This window comes from Hyperolius riggenbachi, chromosome 9 (assembly GCF_040937935.1).
Source record: "Hyperolius riggenbachi isolate aHypRig1 chromosome 9, aHypRig1.pri, whole genome shotgun sequence".
NCBI classification, from domain to species: Eukaryota; Metazoa; Chordata; class Amphibia; order Anura; family Hyperoliidae; genus Hyperolius; species Hyperolius riggenbachi.
The window spans coordinates 231,640,116-231,660,115 of record NC_090654.1 but is presented as its reverse complement, the minus strand read 5'-3'; the positions used below and the strand labels follow the sequence as shown (position 1 = coordinate 231,660,115).

At 48.6% G+C, this 20,000-nt stretch overlaps 2 protein-coding genes across 2 annotated transcripts in view; one reads left to right on the top strand and one right to left on the bottom strand.

Annotated features, from left to right (window-relative positions):
- Nucleotides 1-4,534, bottom strand: part of FANCM (FA complementation group M) — a 257,273-nt gene extending 252,739 nt beyond the window's left edge. The window contains exons 1-2 of the mRNA XM_068254157.1: nt 3,556-4,534; nt 562-734 (exon numbers count right to left, since the gene is read on the bottom strand). Of these exons, the coding sequence (XP_068110258.1) occupies nt 562-734; nt 3,556-4,201 (819 nt within the window). The 5' untranslated portion in view covers nt 4,202-4,534. The remainder of the gene's footprint in view (nt 1-561; nt 735-3,555) is intronic.
- The window catches only part of FKBP3 (FKBP prolyl isomerase 3), a 30,283-nt gene continuing 14,623 nt past the window's right edge, over nt 4,341-20,000 (top strand). The window contains exons 1-3 of the mRNA XM_068254156.1: nt 4,341-4,557; nt 14,697-14,798; nt 16,565-16,672. Of these exons, the coding sequence (XP_068110257.1) occupies nt 4,444-4,557; nt 14,697-14,798; nt 16,565-16,672 (324 nt within the window). The 5' untranslated portion in view covers nt 4,341-4,443. The remainder of the gene's footprint in view (nt 4,558-14,696; nt 14,799-16,564; nt 16,673-20,000) is intronic.

Here is a 20,000-nt window from a genome sequence, read left to right as displayed (position 1 = left end):
GGACAGAAGAGCGATCGGCTCTCATAGGGGGGGAGCGATCAGACCCCACCAACAGAGAGCTCTGTTGGTGGGGAGAAAAGGGGGGGGGGGGGAAATCACTTGTGTGCTGTGTTGTGTGGCCCTGCAGCTTGGCCTTAAAGCTGCGGTGGCCTATTTTACTAAAAATGGCCTGGTCACTAGGGGGGTTTAGCCCTGCGGTCCTCAAGAGGTTGAGATTCCACTACAACAAGACCGAGCCTAGTCTGTCAATTTAATGGTGTGGGGAGGGGGGTGCGCGCGATTTCCCACCTAGTAACACTCAGCATAACCTTCCCCACCCGGCTGCTTTTTCATACCACCCGGCTGGAAAAAAAAATCTGGGGAGAACACTGAACATCATCCCATTGTTAAGAATCCAAGAAAGAAGGCACAGGCTGAATATCTATGGGAAGACTGCAGCCTTGCAAATGAGTGCTTGGATGGGACTAGGAAAATTTTTTTGTATGGAATAAGTTAACATACCGCAAAAAGTGTATGCCTACCTATTAATAAACCAGCTGTGATGACAGTGTTCTGGCTTACCTGGCAATAAGCATGATTGCCCAGAGCTTTGTGAGCTTCATCTATCACTAGACACTTGATATCAGCTGCAGGACAGGCATTACGTGTGAGGTCATTTGCCATGATTTGAGGGGTTAAGAAGAAAACCCTGTGGGTCTGCCACACATCTCTACGGCTATGAGCCTGGGTGGAACCTAAGGAATAGGAAAACAGTGATGAGAAAAAAGGACCTGGCCTATGAAACAAAACATACATAAAAATTGTTAAAGGAAACCAGAGATGAGATAAATACGTTTTACACATACCTGGGGCTTCCTAAAGCCCCATGTGCTCAGATCGCTCCCACACCGCCGTCCTCAGTCTTTTCCCTCTTAGGTACCGAGTCCTGTAACTTCAACTAATCACGGGCAGTCTGCGCAAAAGAAGTGCACCCTCTATGTATCTCTCCGGTAGCTGTTGGATAGATACGTAGAGGATGCACTTCTTTTGCGCAGACTGGCCGCGACTGGCTGAAGTTACGGGACACGGTACCGAAGAGGTAGAAGACTGAGGACGGCGGTGTGGGAGCGATCCGTGTGCATGGGGCTGGGGGAAGGTATGTAAAAAAATTTTTTCATTTATCTCAGCTCCGGTACACTTTAAAGCATACCAGAAGCATATTTTACTAATAAAATTATTTCCCTCAGTAGGAGGAAAGCTCTGGAGGCTTTGCCAGTACTCATGCACGTCACTGAATCACCGCTAGCTCCCCTGTAAAGATTCAGCAACAGCTTGTTGTATACGCTCTAGTGACCACGCTCCTGACCATATCCAAGTGCAACTGTACTGGAGATACGCGAGTACGGTCCATGCATGGCCAGTAGAAGGAAGATGCTCATGCACAGCTTTTTCCTCCATGCACAAGCAGCTTTGATCTGCTGGACATGTCCACACCGTACTTGCACATGCCCAGTACAGAAGCATTCATGCATGGACAGAAGCGTAGCCACAAAGAAGAAGAGAGTCCTGGGCAACAGCAGTGGGCTTGAGGATAAAAGCCCATTCATCACAAACCGAACAGCTGATTAATTCCACAGATGGCAGCTCATTGGTGTCTGATGGTGCGAAGGCCAAGCGGGAAACACTGTCCACGCCATTGGCCGAATAGGTTTACTAAAGTTGCACCACCGGAGACAGCAGCCGAAGCAAGCGCCATGCCCAAAGTCCAAGGCCCAAAGACTGTGGGTGAGGGTCCTGGTGTGCAAATTCCTAGTGTGCACTAAGCTGACATCCATGGAATATATCAACTGTTTTGTGATGAATCAGCTGCTATCCTGGCTGACAGCAGGCTCTTCTGTCGGGTAAATACAGATCGGCCATTGGGAGACAGCCTAATACGCAAGTATCAAAAAAAAAAAAAAAAAAAAAATTGTCCACAGCCTCACAGTATCTTCATACACAATATCGTTCCAGTGCTGCATCCCTCTAAACATATTGGATCCAATAGGTAAAATATGGGTGCTAGTCTAGTTAATGGGACCCAGCAGGAAACCTCATAAACCATTTATAAACTGATTTACCTCAGGTAAATTCTGCTAACGTGATTGGGTGGACAGCACCCTCTGGAATATTCAGGTTTCCAGTAGGTTGTAGTAATAAATAATAAAATAATCCTAACATTTGTATAGCGCTTTTCTCCTGTTGGACTCAAAGCACTCAAGAGCTGCAGCCACTAAGGGCGTGCTCAAAGAGTGCAGTGTTAGAAAGCAGGGCTGTGGAGTCGGAGTTGGAGTCAGAGTCGATGAGTCAAGGGCAATTTTGGGCACCCGGAGTCGGAGTCGTGGTTTCATAAACTGAGGAGTCGGAGTCGGGTGATTTTTGTACAAAATCCACAGCCCTGTTAAATATTAGACTAGGGAGTCGGACCCATTTTGGTTACCCGGAGTCGGAGTCGTGGTTTCATAAACTGAGGAGTCGGAAGATTTTTGTACCGACTCCACAGCCCTGTTAGAAAGTCTTGCCCCAGGACTTCTTACTGAATAGGTACTGACCCTAGCCAGGATTCAAACCATGGTCTCCAATGTCAAAGGCAAAGAGCTTAACCAGTGCACTACCTAGCCACTAGTAAAGTACACCCACACTATTTGGCCAATCACTAAGCTTTGCGCTGTAGAGAGCGCTGTGATTGGAGAACTGTTCCCTATGAGGTTTCCTGCTGGGTCCCCTAAACTAGACTAGCGCCCAAACACATTTCTTCAGTAAGTGAGCTCTGCCTTAAATGAGCATGTCAGTAACGCACATGTGTAACTAAGGTTCATGCAGGTTCAGTTGGACAAAGGCGTTTCAGCGAAGATTTGTCGCTAACTCAGAGGTAAACACAGGGGAGAGGAATTCCCTGTTTAAAACACCTGCCAGGGGAGTTCCTGCAGGGTTTCCTGAGCTGCCACTGGGCATCTCTCTCTCCCTGACCACGCCTCCTGCTGCTCCCCCGCATGCTATGGGAGACAACACAGTCTCTCAGTGCAGCATCGTGACCCAAGGGTCACGCAAGTGAAAGTGGGCCATTGCAGCCCTTTGGAGCAGCTACCTGATCTACTCAGCCCCACGGACCAGGTAGCCTACTTTTTTTCCTGTTTTTTTGGGTCTCTTTAACAAGGAACTTATCCAATGACTTACTTTTGAGGATTTAATGGAAGTGTGACTTTGCACAGTCTCTACGCTCAGATTAAGCATAATTAAGTACAGTCCTGCAGCACCAAAGGGAGAAGAACCATAGGCTCAGTTGTGATGACATGACCCATGTATATCTTTTTTTTTTTTTTTTTGCTTGTATATCACATCAAAATTTCATACAATTTTTTGCTTGTTTTGCAAAGCGCTCTCAAACCAAGTTATTCTCAATCCAAGGTTTTGCTGTATGTGATGGACTTCCTAGACATGACATAATTACAACTTAAGATCCCATCACTACTCAGAACATATACCAATATATAGAAACAATAATGTGACTCCAGTCCAGTCATGCAGAAAGGATACCTGTCATTTCCACCATATGATTTTGAGGGATGCCCATGACCCGGAAACAGGCTTCAATCTGCTGCGCCACCAATGGTTTAGTTGGAGCCATGAACACAATCTTTCCTGAGGGGTACCAGCGGTAAAAGTTATACATGACCACAGCAGCAATGAAAGTCTTGCCCAGGCCAGTGGGTAGGCATACCAGGGTGTTGTGCAGCAATGCGGTTTGCACCATGCTGAACTGATATTCCCGCACTGGAAGATTGGTGGGGTAGATCCATACATTACCAGCAGACAAGTCAAAGCCAGGCAGGTTCTGAACATCAGCTGCAGATGGGGCAAATGGGGCATCTGGGCAGGTGCCCTGGTTTTGTGTCTCTTGGGCATTATTGCTGGTGGAGGCATTTAGAGATTTCTCTGCTTCAAACACAGCAACTAGCAGGACATCATCATCATCCTCCTCCTCTTCTTGTCTCTGAGGGGGTGCTGAGTGCCAGGCTGGTGGTTGGGTGGCCCTGGGAGGACCCCCACAAGGTGTTCCATTCTTTCCCTTTCTTGCAGCCTTGGCTCTGGGCTTTTTAGCCGGTGGCTCTGCAGGTCTCCTGGGCTCGGGGGCCACACTGGAGCCCCATGACTGGAATAGAGTCCTCTGCTTCCCGTTCATCCCCCACCTCCATGTGAAACAGCCCACCACTGCTACCACAACATGACAGGATTGAAATCGGGCGCCTCTGCCACACGTAACGACGGGAAGTGACGTACAACCCAAGGCTTGACTGTTCTCACAGCGCGTCTGCCACGCTCAACATGGCTTCTGCAGGGTGACGGTCACGTGACGCCCGGTTTCCGGCCTAGCGTGTGATTGGTGAAGAGGTTTCCAGTCAGAAGCGGAGGAAGGCACGTGCTATGGCTTCTGCTGCCGGGGCGCCCAGCCGCGAATGGAGTAACGAGCAGCTGCAGAGTGAGGAGCTGCCAAAGAAGGATGTTATCGCCTTCCTGCAGGAACACGCCTCACAATCGGTATCTGCTACTGGGGGGAAGCACATGGCATGAGAGTGTCAGGAGGCATGCTGGGACATGTAGTTCTGCTCCTGGGGAGTCACTGCATGCAAGTGTCAGAGCACCAGGTTCTGTTCATCCTAGGCAGCTGCTTCAATATAGTGCATACTGTGTTTGTTCAGCAAATATGAGATACATGTAGGGTTTCTACTAATAAACCTGCTTAAAGGAAACCTGTAATGCAGTAAAAAAAAAAGTTGATCTTACCTGGGGCTTCTACCAGTCCTCCACAGCCGTCCTGTTGCTGCGCCTGGACAAAATGATCCTCCGGTCCCCAGCTGCGGCTCAGTTTTGGTTTTGGCGACTTACAAGTCGATGACCACTGTGTGGCCCTAGCCGCATGCATCCTTGTTTGCGCTCCTGATGCTGGGAGCATCCTGCGCAGGATGCTACCAGCGACGGGGACCAAGGATGCGTTTGGGCAGGGCCATGCAGGTGCAGTGGCCTGCCAACTGCAAAACTGAGCTGCCGCGGGGAACAGAAGGATCATTTTGTCCCGGCGCGGGCACAGGAGGTCTGCAGGGGGCTGGTAAAAGCCCCAGGTAAGTTGATCTCCCTTTTTTTTTCTTTTTGTCTTTTTACTTAATTACAGGTTTCCTTTAAATATATATTATTTTATCGTCTCCCATTACCAGTTTAGGCAATGAAGCCTCCCCATCTGCACCTAAACTGAGAGGGATATGGATGTTTCCTTTTAAAGAGATCCCGAGGTGTGTTTAAAAAATGTTATCTGCATACAGAGGCTGGATCTGCCTATACAGCCCAGCCTCTGTTGCAATCCCAAACCCCACTAAGGTCCCTCTGCACTCTGCAATCCCTCATAAATCACAGCCATGCTGTGAGGCTGTGTTTACATCTGTAGTGTCAGTCTCAACTGCTCCCCCGCCTCCTGCATAGCTCCGGTCCCTGCCCCCATTCCTTCCCTCCAATCAGCAGGGAGATAAGGGATGCAGGCGGGGACTGGAGTTCTGCAGGAGGCGGGGAGTGCAGCAGACTGACACTATAGAGATAAACACAGCCAGCTCTGACAAGCTGTTTGTCAGCAGGGTGGCTGTGATTAATGAGGGATTGCAGGGGGACCTTAGGGGGGTTTGGGATAGCAACAGAGGCTATGCTGTATAGGCAGATCCAGCCTCTGTATGCAGATAATATTCTTCAAACCCACCTCGGGTTCTCTTTAAACTATACCAGTTGCCTGGCAGTCCTGCTGCTCTCTTTGGCTACAGTAGTGGCTGAATCACACACCTGAAAGAAGCATACAGCTAATCCAGTCTGACTTCAGTTAGAGCACCTAATCTGCATGCTTGTTCAGGGCTGTGGCTAAAAGTATTATGCTGGGTACACACAATGCATTTTTTTCGGTTGATTTCCGATTCGATTCTGTTATCTTTTCTTATCTATTTCCATTCACTTGTATGAGAAATCGATCAGAAAAACGATCTAAAATAAAATCGGACATGTCGGAAATTATCCATCGAACCATCTGTCTAACACAAAATTGTATGGTGTGTACCTAGCATCATGCTGGGCATACATGGCTCGATTTTGCCGCTAGATTCTCCTACTCGATCGTTTCACCGCTCAATTCCGCAGTGAGTTCTCTTATCTTCCGCTCGTTTTTTTTTTTTTCTTATCTTTTTCCATTTGCTGCTATCCAGAATCGAGCGACTAAATGATCGGACATGTCGGAAATTAGATATCGAGCCATCTTAATGGCTCAAAAACAAGCCGTGTATGCCCAGCATTAGAGACACAGGATCAGCAGGAGAGTCAGTCAGTCACTTGTATTATTTAAAAGGAAAAATCCATATCCTTCTCAGTTTAGGTTCACTTTAACCCCTGCCACGTTTCAAGATTGCAAGTGTTCCTACTCTCCCAGAATCTCAAAAGCGGAATGATCAGATGCATTTTGCATTTGTTCTTGCAAAACACAATCGCCTACCAATTTTGTGGTGCAAATTTTTGGCTTTTTTGTGATTGTGCACTGCACAACATCAAATGCATTACAAGCTGAAATAGGGTTCTTTTCTATGGGAGCTACCGTATATACTCGCAAGCAAGCCAAATTTTTGACCCCCAAAAAGTGGGTCAAAAGTTGGGGGGTCGGCTTGCTTGTGAGTCATGTGAGAGAAATGAAGCCCCCCTTCCCCCCGCGGCCGCCGCTGCTATTACCTTAGCTCGGCACCGCTTCTATTCCCCTGTCCGGTTCGTAATCCACAGCAGCTGCTGTCATGAGGGAGGGAGCCGTAGAGAGAGAGAGCGGTTCCCATAGTAACGGCGATACATATCGCCGCTACAGGATACCGCTCTCTCTACGGCTTCCTCCCTCATCACAGCAGCCAAAGTGGGGCGCGCTGCTGTGGATTACGAGCAGGACAGGGGAATAGAAGCGGCACCGAGCTAAGGTAATAGCAGCGGCGGCCGTGGGGGGAGTGGGGGTGCATTATACTACCTACACTGGACACTACCTACCCATACTGGGCACGATACTAGTTATACTGGGGCACTACCTACCCATACTGGGCACAATACTAGCTATACTGGGGCACTACCTACCAGGGCTGTGGAGTCGGTCCAAAAATCCTCCGACTCCTCAGTTTAGGATTCCACCGACTCCTCGACTCCGACTCCTCTACTTTGCATATTACAATTTTGTTGATTAAAAGTATGTAACATGAAATTCGTCTCTTAACTGCCAACGCTTAGGAATTTTACAAGACAACTGAAGTGAGAAGGATATGTAGACTACTATATTTATTCCCTTTAGACTAAAACTAGTCCTTGTTAAGAGTACTTGTAAAAGGTACAAACCGGAACAAAGAACATCTATCAGGTCCTAGGCAATGTAACTGTGGGTACATGTAAGAATGATGTGCAGGTACTCTGCAGGGGAATGAGGAGATTGTAAACAGACAACACCTCTGTATTCAATGTGCACAGCATTCTCAGTGGATTCCCTGCAGCTCTGTGGGGAGTGCATATGTAGAGTATAGTACTACTGTGTAACAAAGTAAACCTGAGACAGCCGCCTTCAGGATAATCAGTCCCTCGTTGTCCTTCTCCACCACCTGGATCTTCTGCTATGAGTCCAGGTACTTGAGCCAGTCGGGCGTAGTGCGCATGCACACACTCCGCCGCCAGGAGCGTACTACACCTGCGCAGCACTATTGCGCAGGTGCAGAATGTTCCTGGCTGTGGGAGCGGCATGCGGCCGGACAACGCTGACTGGCTGAATTACCAGGACTCATAGCAGAAGATCCGGGTGGTGGAGGACAGCGAGGGACTGATTAGCCTGAAGGGGGCTGGAGGAAGCCCCAGGTATGTATAAAACTTTACTTTTCATCCGTCTCAGTTACCCTTTAATTTGTAGTCGCCAAACCAAATTTTAACAACATATCAAATTATTTGATTTCATTAGCAAAGGGAGTGCATACATTTCCATAAATCAGCATCAATGCAGAATTATTTCCATCTCGTTGACCATCTCTATTAGTGACACAGCTACACATCAGGCTTTATTCTTACAGCATAGATGTTATTTAGTATATATAAGAGATTCCTGTGTACACATCATATATACAGTCACAATCAGATATGTATATCTGACCTTAAAAATACGGGGACTGCTTTATTGAAGCAGCACAAGTAACTAATTTTGATTGGTTTATTTCATTTTTGTGGACTAAGCACAGCTATTACTGTATATATACATTATTTTTAATGACTATTATCTGAGAAATAGAAATTTTATCATATTTTCTATTTTAATTACAGTTACAAATTCATTAGGAGTCGGAGTCGGTGCATTTTTTCCCGACTCCAGGCACCCAAAATTGCCCGACTCCACGACTCCGACTCCACAGCCCTGCTACCTACCCATACTGGGCACGATACGAGCTATACTGGGGCACTACCTACCCATACTGGGCACGATACGAGCTATACTGGGGCACTACCTACCCATACTGGGCACGATACTAGCTATACTGGGCACGATACTAGCTATACTGGGCACGATACTAGCTATACTGGGGCACTACCTACCCATACTCTGCACTTTACTAGCTATAATGAGGCACCACCTACCCATACTGGGCACTATACTAGCTATACCGGGACACACTGAGGGGATCACACGGACAGCATTTCCTACCCCAGGCTTATATGAGGGTCAATCATTTTTTTCCTGTTTTTTTCAGGTAAAAGTTGGGGGGTCGGCTTGCTTGCGAGTATATACGGTAACTCAAACTAATACTTCACAATGTAAAATACAATCCACAATCACTGTGCTGACATACAATTAACCTCCCTGGCGGTGCATTTCTGTCTGGAATTATGAGTCCAAAGCAGTACATTTTTTTTTTTTCAAGAATTTTAGGCCTCCAATTCTTAACGTCCTTAGCGGTAACCCCGTGTGTGACACGGGGTAAGCCGCCGGAGGGTGCCGCTCAGGCCCTGCTGGGCCGATTTAAATAATTTTTTTTTTTGCTGGACGCAGCTAGCACTTTGCTAGCTGCGCCAGCACCCCGATCGCCGCCGCGCGCCCGATCGCCGCTATCCGGTGCCGCGCGCCCCCCCCCCCCAGACCCCGTGCGCTGCCTGGCCAATCAGTGCCAGGCAGCGCCGAGGGTTGGATCCGGAGTCCCAATGACGTCCCGACGTCGGTGACGTCATCCCGCCCCGTCGCCATGGCGACGGGGGAAGCCCTCCAGGAAATCCCCGTTCTTTGAACGGGATTTCCTGATCGGAGATCGCCGAAGGCAATCGAAGCGGGCGGGGGGATGCCGCTGAGCAGCGGCTATCATGTAGCGAGCCCTGGGCTCGCTACATGATTTAAAAAGAAAAAAAAATTTAAAAAAAACTGCTGCGCTGTCCCCTGGCGGTATTTTTCATACCGCCAAGGGGGTTAAAGAGAACCCGAGGTGGGTTTGAAGAATATTATCTGCATACAGAGGCTGGATCTGCCTATACAGCCCAGCCTCTGTTGCTATCCCAAACCCCCCTAAGGTCCCCCTGCACTCTGCAATCCCTCATAAATCACAGCCACGCTGCTGACAAACAGCTTGTCAGAGCTGGCTGTGTTTATCTCTGTAGTGTCAGTCTTCTTCCCTTCCCGCCTCCTGCAGAACTCCAGTCCCCGCCTGCATCCCTTCCCTCCCTGCTGATTGGAGGGAAGGGACGGGGGCAGGGACCGGGGCTATGCAGGAGGCAGGGGAGCAGCTGAGACTGACACTACAGATGTAAACACAGCCTCACAGCACGGCTGTGATTTATGAGGGATTGCAAAGTGCAGGGGGACCTTAGTGGGGTTTGGGATAGCAACAGAGGCTGGGCTGTATAGGCAGATCCAGCCTCTGTATGCAGATAACATTCTTTAAACACACCTCGGGATCTCTTTAAGTCAAAACTCACCAAAATATGTCAGAATAAAAGCCTGGAAGACGTTCTGCATATAAATTAAAGACTAGAACACACATTTGTTAAATTAATTAAATTTATGAATAAACTTAAAACATTGTGAAACTGTAAAAATAAGGCAGGCTGAGAGTAGTCAAAATCCAGGCAACAAGTGGAAAATTGTGTACTTTCGGTAATTTTCCTTTCCTCGAACAAACGATGGCGGCATACATATGGGTTTCGCTCCGCCCCTGAACCCGATAGGACAGTCCACGCAATAAAAGATTAACCCGCCTCGGCCTCGCCATTCTCGTTAAAGGTAAGTATTCGAATGGACAAGGAGGGAGGGAATCGTATGCTGCCATCGTTTGTTCCAGGAAAGGAAAATTACCGAAGGTACTGTATATTCCTGCGTATAAGACTACTTTTTAACCCTTGAAAATCTTCTGAAAAGTTGGGGGTCGTCTTATACGCCGGGTATCATTGATGCTGGGTGATACCCCCTATCCTGTTACCGTCTCTCAGATCTTGCTGCTGAGGACTGTAGTAAAGCGGCGCAGGCGCATATGTGTGAGATCTGAGAGGCAGAGAGGGAGGTAATTAGGATACAAGGGTGGGCCCAGAGGGGTGAAAGAGGCGTATTTTATGGGCACAGCGCAATCTATTCTTCCATACTGCTCTGATAAACGGGGAGACAGGGAGAGCTGACCAATCCACTTAGGGAGAGGGAGAGTTGACTAGTCCAACTAGTCAATTGACTATATACTGTTATATACTGGGTACCACATATAGGGTTTGGTGTACGTTGGAAGAGGGGTAGTCTTATACGGTGAGTATATCACAAACTCTATATTTTAACTGAAAAAGTTGGGGGGTCGTCTTATACACCCAGTCGTCTTATACGCCGGAATATACGGTAAGTACACAATTTTCCGCTTTCCTGGAGCAAACATGCAGCGATGGTTCGAGCAGAGACTGCCTGACCCTGTATCCCTGAAAGTTGATAACAAATTTTCTGAAGCCGTAAATGTGGCTTTGGCTTTCAAATATGCTTTCAAGCATCTCCCAACATCCAAAGGGTGTAGATCATTTGATAGGGAAAAAGTTGGAAAAGTCAGCTCCTGATTAATATGGTATGTAGAGCAGACCTTTGGAGCATAATGCAGTACAGGCCTAATTACTACCCTAACTGGGAAGAATTGTAACAAACTATCCGAACATCCCAAAGCTTGAATATCAGACACCCTCTTGGCTGAAGATATGGCAGTTAGAAAAACAGTCTTCAGAGTGATCTGCTGAATAGTTGCTGATTCCACCGGATGAAAGGGAGGCAAAGCCAAAGCATCGAGAACTAAGGTCAAGTCCCACTGAGGAAAGAAAGGACTTCTTGGCGGACGAATTTTCATTACCGCCTGAACTAATTGAACCACCAACGGATGTTGAGCCCATCTTGAGTCAGTCAGCGCCGATAAGGCTGACATTTGCACCTTTATAGCTGAACCGGTGGCTTTTATTAGCTAAAGGCAGCCATATACTGGTCGATTGCCACCAGATCGACCAACAGATAGATCCCTCTCTGATTGAATATGATCAGAGAGGGGTCTAATGGCTGCCCATACACTGCACACAGATTTTGAATCTATTTCAGCATGAAATTGATTCACAACCTGTAGAACTGCCACCTGCTCGCCGCCCCTGCTCCCCTGGCCAGCCGCAATACATTACCTGTCCGCCAGCGCGATTCCCCGGGTCCCCGCAGTCTCTCACTTCTTCCAGCGTACTCCATCTTCTCTTCACTTCCTGTCCTGTCACAAGCAGAAAGTTCAAACATTAGAGCGCCCTCTACAGTTTGAACTTCCTTTCTCACAGTACGGGACAGGAAGTGAAGAGAAGATGCCGGAAGAAGTGAGAGACAGCGGGGACCCGGAAGCTCGCACCAGCCGGACAGGTGATGTATTGCTGCATCAGTCGTTGCCGTATCGAATGCCCCTAACAATGCGCTCCCGACCCGCCGGCGATTAAGCAAAATTTTCCGCCTTTGCAGATCAACAGAATAGATCGATTTCGGATGGAAATCGGTCGATCGCTCCGCATTTGCGTTATTGATTTCACAGCAGAGTCGATCACAGTGATCGAATCTGCTGTCTATCGGCAGGAAATCGCATTAGTGTATGGGCACCTTAACTCCGCTTTAAAGGGATACTGCGTTGGCATGTCCTTGTTTCCCCTGATGTCACCAGAAGCGCTCGGTACAAGCACAGACCATACTGGGCCTGCGCAGTACGCTCCTGGTGCCATCAGCGGGAGTGAGGACACGGCAATGCAGGCGCAGTGGTTTTCAGACTTTAAAGTCTGAAATTCCAGAAGTGAACCAGAGGCGGGGCCGGAGCATTGGGGAGTGGCTGCGCAGGCACAGGATGTCTGTGGGGGGCCATTAGAAGTAACTTCAACTCATTTTCCCCTGACCCCCCCCCCCCTACAGTATTCCTTTAAGTGCCTGTGGAAGTCAAGACTTGCTTATTAGGTGAATTTGTGAACCGTCCCTAATGCATCAGCACAGTATCTTCTGATACTGCAGATTACATATTTTGTTGTGCAGAGCTCCATCTATTGGTGCCCACATATATTCCAATCTTGGATGGGCCGCGGGGGAAGTTGGCTTTTAAATATTTTGTGTGACTTCAAAGAAATGTCACAAATGGGAAAGCATGAATTTTAATCTGAAAGGGGCTCATTTGTTTTAAAAAAAAATTCTTAGGCCTGGAACGCACAAGACTCTATCGCAATCGCTAGTGAATTTGGGAGCCATTTCCCGTCTCCTATACAATTCATTAGAATGGAAATGCTTCCAAAATGTTGTATGTCAAGCAATTGCGATTTACCTAGTCGCAATCGCTGTAGTGGAATCTGTCCCATTCATTTACATTGCAGAGCGTTTAGGGAAATCACTAGCGATTGAAAGCGCTCCCTAAACGCTAAAAAAAGCCCTGACGGTGTGTAGTCCAACAAAACCAAATCCTCAGATTTATAAAACGTATAGTTTTTGAAGGGTTATGAGAAATGATTGTTTAGACGTTTGAATTTAATATTAAGATTCAGACGGAGTATGCCAAGCTGTCAAAAAAAAAAAATATGTTTATGAATTTATTGTGGCTTTCATAGACCTAATGAATAGTGAAAAATCTCCTACAAGCAAATCTCCACTGGTCCAGGGAGAGGAATGCATTGAACTAATCAAAGCCTATAGATATTATTCATTGTATTTATAAAGCGGCAACCTATTACACAGCGCTGGACAATAAATATAACAGCTGCTTAGCTTCCCTTGGGAGGGGGAAGTTGGTGCTGGCAAATCTCTGAACTATGAACACAGTTGCTGGTCAACTAGCTTAGCTTCTACAAGTTGTGATTTAACTTATCTACTGCCTCTTTGGTGTATATAATGAGCTTATTAGTGAAATATTTTTCTCTTAGGGCTCGTTTCCACTATTGCGGTGTGGAATCGCCTGGATTCCACCGCTGATGAAATCGCATGCGGATGCGATTCCCCATGCGTTTTTGCCACGAATTCGCATAGGTGAGGGTATATGCGATTTTAGCCATGTCACAGCCTGTGTGAATTTACATTGGTACCTATGCGAATTTGCGGCAAAAAACGCATGGGGAAAACTAATGCGATTTCCCTATTAAATACATTGCATGCGATTCGCATGCATTGCACTCGCAGGCGAATTCTGCGGCTCTTTTGTGCATTTTTTTCACCACTGAAAAAAACGCACCTCAACAACGCTACAGTGGAAACAGGCCCATCCACTTACATATACTTATGCGTTGGACGCATGCGGATTCGCGATAGTGGAAACGAGCCCTTAAAGGACCACTGCCACAAAAATCTTAAAATAAAATAAAAAAAATGTAAACCTTTTCGGATAAGAAGTACGTTTCTTCCAGAGTAAAATGAGCCATAAATTACTTTTCTCCTATGTTGCTGTCACTTACAGTAAGTAGTAGAAATCTGACAGCACCAACAGGTTTTGGGTTAGCCCATATTCTCATGGAGGTTTCTCAGGGTTTTCTTTATTTTCAAAAGCACTTAGTGAATGGCAGTTGCTCTGTCCAACTGCCAAAAAAAAGTGTGCAACAAGCAGGGAGGCTGGCCAGCATCTTTTTATAAATCTTTTTCAAGGAGTGTCTTTATAAAGAATAAAAACCATGCTGAGAATCCCCTATGGAGAGATGGACTAGTCCAAAACCTGTTGGTTCTGTCCGATTTCTACTACCTACTGTAAGTGACAGAAACATAGTAGAAAAGTAATTCATGGCTCATTTTACTCTAGATGAAACATGCTTCTTATTTGTATGTGTTTACATGTATGTTAAATTTTAAGATTTTTTCGTGTCAGTGCTTTGCTTTAACATTTTACAAAAATGTGCTCTTCACTGTGTTTAATAGTAGGCCCTTTTGGTGTTTTTGGGTGATCTACAAAAGAGATAGCATGGTTATACAGAAACCCACTTTAAAAAATGAGTAAAATACAGTTGATTAGGGCCTCATTTTAAATACACTTTTTAAAGAGGCAGAAAAGCAAAGCTTCATAGGCTTCCTATTTGTAATCTAGAAGTATCTATTGTGTACCTTATTTAATTAGGGACATATATAAGGCCTGTGGTGTGATACTGTAACCATTTTGTTTTATATCCAGTTTCTTGCAGAACACAAGTTGCTTGGAAACATAAAAAATGTGGCAAAAACTGCAAAGAAAGATCAACTCATTGTAGCTTATAACAAACTCTTTGAAACCAAGGTAGGTTCAATGGATTGCATGTTGTCATTCTAGGAAGTATGCAATGTAAAGTCAAGAGTCTTGAAGTCTACCTCCAGTATAAAAAGTCTTAATGCTGCAGGAATGGGGGGGGGATGTTTATCGGTAAGTGTCTGAAGTCTGTCAAAGCTATTTGGAAGCAGCTCTGTACCAATTAGTCTGTGGCTGCCGAGCCACAGCATAGCAGATGGGGATGGCCAGAGCCCACTTCCTCAAGCCAATAGCAGTGCCAAGCCAAGTAAGAATGTGAGCTAAGGGAGCCTCCCTTAGCTCACATTCTTACTTGGCTTGGCACTGCTATTGGCCTGAGGAAGCAGGCTTGGACCCGCGAAACGCGTTGCCTGTGCTACCAATAAAATCTTTTGTCTATACAAAGATTTGTCATCATTGAGGTAAGCAACCTCAAATCTTTTTTGTTTTTAAACTGTTTTTAAATGATTTTATCTACAACTAGGGGGCCTCTTTCAACCATATAGTAGATTAGAGCAAAGGCATAGGAGGAATCTCACAAACGTGAGAATGATGGACCAAAGCTGAAATTTGATATTCAATGTGCTTGTGGGTGGTTGCTGCCTTACGAAAATGTTAAGATAAAAATGTAGCTGACAGCTGTGTCCGTCTTATGGAGTGCTGCGCCAATTCATGGCCTATCACAGCTGTGACTTGTCACTCAGCAATTTTCTCATTTACTTTCATTAAGGGACCAGCTCACGTGAATCTGAGAGCTGTACTGAGAAATCAGAGGGCTCTGATGAAATGTGACATTGAAGCAGCAGAACGTTAATGTTCTACTTATGCTGGGAATACACAATGAGATTTTTCATGAGATGTACTGTCCAATCGATTTTTTTTCCAATTGTTTTTCTTATCAATTTCCATTCACTTCTATAAGAAATCGATCAGGAAAAAATTATCGAAAATGAAATCGGACCTGTAGGAAATTATCTATCGAAGCATCTATCTGCCAGAATACCTCATGGTGTATTCCCAGCATTAAGTTTCTTGTACACTACATGCGTTTCCGATTTACAATTTTGACCTGATTTTACATGCTATTTACGATTTTTAATGTATTCCGATTTTTAATCGGTCCAGCATGCTGCAGATCTTTCTGCGTTTTCCTTCTTGTGTTGATAGCCTCCAGGGAAAATCAGTATCGCAAATTGGATTTGTTGTGTGCAAGAGGCCTGAGGGCCTTTTTCCACTACCCTGCAATTTACGATTTGATTCTGATTGCAATTCGCAAGGTACATTAAACAAATGGAAACTGCAGCAGCAATTTCCATTAGTGCGATCCGATTTTGATGCGATTTTGGTCAAAGCGCGATCGGCATCCTGCTGCGTTTTGGATGCGATTGAGCTTTACTATACTGAGTATAGTAGCTCAATCGCAATCGCATGGTGGAAATCGAAACGCGATAGTAGAAAAGAGGCCTTAGGCCCATACATACTGGCAACGTAAGTCACGTGAAACGCTTGTTCTAGATCCTACTGGGTGCCTTGGGCAAGTGCGGACAGATGTCCTACAATAGCTGCACGCGCTGGGAAACCATGCCTGGATGTTATGTATCTCTTTACACACCAAGCAAGCTATCTCTGCACACACCAGCAGCTTGCTCCAGCTTGTCCTCTTAAAACTGTCCTCCTACAACTGTCAGGAGTGAACTTTGCCTAAAACATCAGCGCAAACAGTGATTTATGAAAATACAATGTAAATTTCCTATAACATGTATACCATCTCTCTGCAGCGTTTCAAGGGAACAGACAGTGTGGAAAGTGTTACAAAAGATGTGAAAGATCTGAAAGTGGATGCAGGTAAAACTGCAGAAGCAAAACAGGAAGAGGTGGTGGATGAAGTAAGTCAGTGCCTCATTTAATTCTGTTACAGGTCGCCTAAGGTGTGTTCTCAGGCTCTTTTAGCTGGGTGCTCCACCCGGGCAAAGCCCTGGGACAAGGTCCTCCAGTACCCAATGCTGAGACACCAAAGTCCTCTATCCCTCCCACCCCAGCCGTCACACACTGATTGCTATTAGTCTAATGGTGCCCATACATGGTACAATTTTTCGATTATTTAGTTTGATTATTCGGTTTTTCCAACATATCCGATTGGATTTTTATTGAAAAAAAACGGGATAATCGATTTTTTTTTCTTGATCGAAAAAAAGTCTATCAAACTTTCATTCGATCGTTTTGAACGAATAAACTGGAAAATTGAACGTTTTTATTGCACCGTGTATGGGCACCTTAAGAGGCCCCCCAGGATTCCCGACCCCATCAACACTTTAATCTCTAGATATCAGGCTTGCAGTCACTGCCATGTATCCCCTTTTCTTATTTCTCTCTGCTTCAAACACAATAGGGGAATGATAGCTGAGTGAGTTGTGTGCCCCCTCATACACTGCGCACTGAGGCTGGAGCTTCTCTGCCTCGGCCCGCCCTGCTCCCCCTCATACACTGCGCACTGAGGCTGGAGCCTCTCTGCCTCGGCCCGCCCTTTGCCTCATACACTGCGCACTGAGGCTGGAGCCTCTCTGCTTCGGCCCGCCCTGCGCCCTCTCATACACTGCGCCCTGAGGCTGGAGCCTCTGCCTCGGCCTGCCCTGCTCCCCCTCATACACTGCGCACTGAGGCTGGAGCCTCTCTGCCTCGGCCCGCCCTGCGCCCTCTCATACACTGCGCCCTGAAGCTGGAGCCTCTCGGCCCGCCCTGCGCCCCCTCATACACTGCGCCCTGAGGCTGGAGCCTCTCGGCCCCGCCCTGCACCCCCTCATACACTGCGCAGCCTCAGCCCGCCCTGCGCCCCCTCATTCACTGCGCCCTGAGGCTGGAGCCTCTCGGCCCCACCCTGCACCCCCTCATACACTGCGCACTGAGGCTGGAGCCTCTCGGCCCCGCCCTGCACCCCCTCATACACTGCGCACTGAGGCTGGAGCCTCTCTGCCTCGGCCCGCCCTGCATTCCCTCATACACTGTGCCCTGAGGCTGGAGCCTCTCGGCCCCGCCCTGCACCCCCTCATACACTGCGCACTGAGGCTGGAGCCTCTCTGCCTCGGCCCGCCCTGTGCCCCCTCATACACTGCGCACTGAGGCTGGAGCCTCTCTGCCTCGGCCCGCCCTGCGCCCTCTCATACACTGCGCCCTGAGGCTGGAGCCTCTGCCTCGGCCCGCCCTGCTCCCCCTCATACACTGCGCACTGAGGCTGGAGCCTCTCTGCCTCGGCCCGCCCTGCGCCCTCTCATACACTGCGCCCTGAAGCTGGAGCCTCTCGGCCCGCCCTGCGCCCCCTCATACACTGCGCCCTGAGGCTGGAGCCTCTCGGCCCCGCCCTGCACCCCCTCATACACTGCGCAGCCTCAGCCCGCCCTGCGCCCCCTCATACACTGCGCCCTGAGGCTGGAGCCTCTCGGCCCCACCCTGCACCCCCTCATACACTGCGCACTGAGGCTGGAGCCTCTCGGCCCCGCCCTGCACCCCCTCATACACTGCGCACTGAGGCTGGAGCCTCTCTGCCTCGGCCCGCCCTGCACTCCCTCATACACTGTGCCCTGAGGCTGGAGCCTCTCGGCCCCGCCCTGCACCCCCTCATACACTGCGCACTGAGGCTGGAGCCTCTCTGCCTCGGCCCGCCCTGTGCCCCCTCATACACTGCGCACTGAGGCTGGAGCCTCTCTGCCTCGGCCCGCCCTGCGCCCTCTCATACACTGCGCCCTGAGGCTGGAGCCTCTCTGCCTCGGCCCCGCCCTCATACACTGAGGCTGGCCCGCCCTGTGCTCCCTCATACACTGCGCACTGAGGCTGGAGCCTCTCTGCCTCGGCCCGCCCTGTGCCCTCTCATACACTGCGCCCTGAGGCTGGAGCCTCTCTACTTCGGCCCGCCCTGCGCCCCCTCATACACTGCGCCCTGAGGCTGGAGCCTCTCTGCCTCGGCCCGCCCTGCGCCCTCTCATACACTGCGCCCTGAAGCTGGAGCCTCTCGGCCCGCCCTGCGCCCCCTCATACACTGCGCCCTGAGGCTGGAGCCTCTCGGCCCCGCCCTGCACCCCCTCATACACTGCGCAGCCTCAGCCCGCCCTGCGCCCCCTCATACACTGCGCCCTGAGGCTGGAGCCTCTCGGCCCCGCCCTGCACCCCCTCATACACTGCGCACTGAGGCTGGAGCCTCTCTGCCTCAGCCCGCCCTGCACCCCCTCATACACTGCGCCCTGAGGCTGGAGCCTCTCTGCCTCGGCCCACCCTGCACCCCCTCGTACACTGCGCCCTGAGGCTGGAGCCTCTCTGCCTCGGCCCACCCTGCGCCCCCTCGTACACTGCGCCCTGAGGCTGGAGCCTCTCTGCCTCGGCCCGCCCTGCGCCCTCTCATACACTGCGCCCTGAGGCTGGAGCCTCTCTGCCTCGGCCCGCCCCTGCACCCGGGTAATTTTGGTGAGCACCCAGCTGTCATCGGCTCGTCTCCTCATCCTTCTATGCTGAAAGCAGAGTTGCACAGCGCTTTCTCTGAATTTCCTCTATAGTGCCCCATCTGGTCACTTTTTCATGCCACGTGGCTGAAAATAATTTATGGGGAGAGCACTGACTGACCTTAACCTATGTTTGGAAAGCTAAAATATTACTTCAGTTAAAAACACCTAGTAACAATTCAGTTTGATGCATTAATGAATTGTTAATAAAAAATGACTTTATATTGCTTTTGTTTCGTCAAAGTAAAAAAAAATGCATTTTTTCCCCCAAAGTTTGCAAGTTTATTTATCCATGTTTTTCATTTGTGTTTTATGGGCTTAAAGTAACCCTGAGATTAACTGAAAAGCCCCCTTCAAGCTCATCGGTCCCTAACTGTACACTCAGGCCGTCTGGATCTTCCACTAATTCTGCCGGTAATTCATCGAGCTGGGGGGTACTAGTCATGTGCGGCTCGGTCACACGCCCCAATGCTCTTCTGGCAGCGGAAGCGTTCTGCACCTGTGCAGTACTACTGCGCAGGCATAGCACACTCCTCCTGAAGTTCTGCGCCTGCGCAGTACAGCCCGGAGGACGTCGGATGACGTCAGCGCGCACAAGTGACACGCAACTTGGAGCGCAGGAGCAGCCGGCCTGGCCAGGTCGGGATCACCACCGGAGACCACCGGGAGCCTGCGGAGCGGCGGCGAGGGCACCTCCTGCCTGCCACGGGCTGGAGGAAGCCCCAGG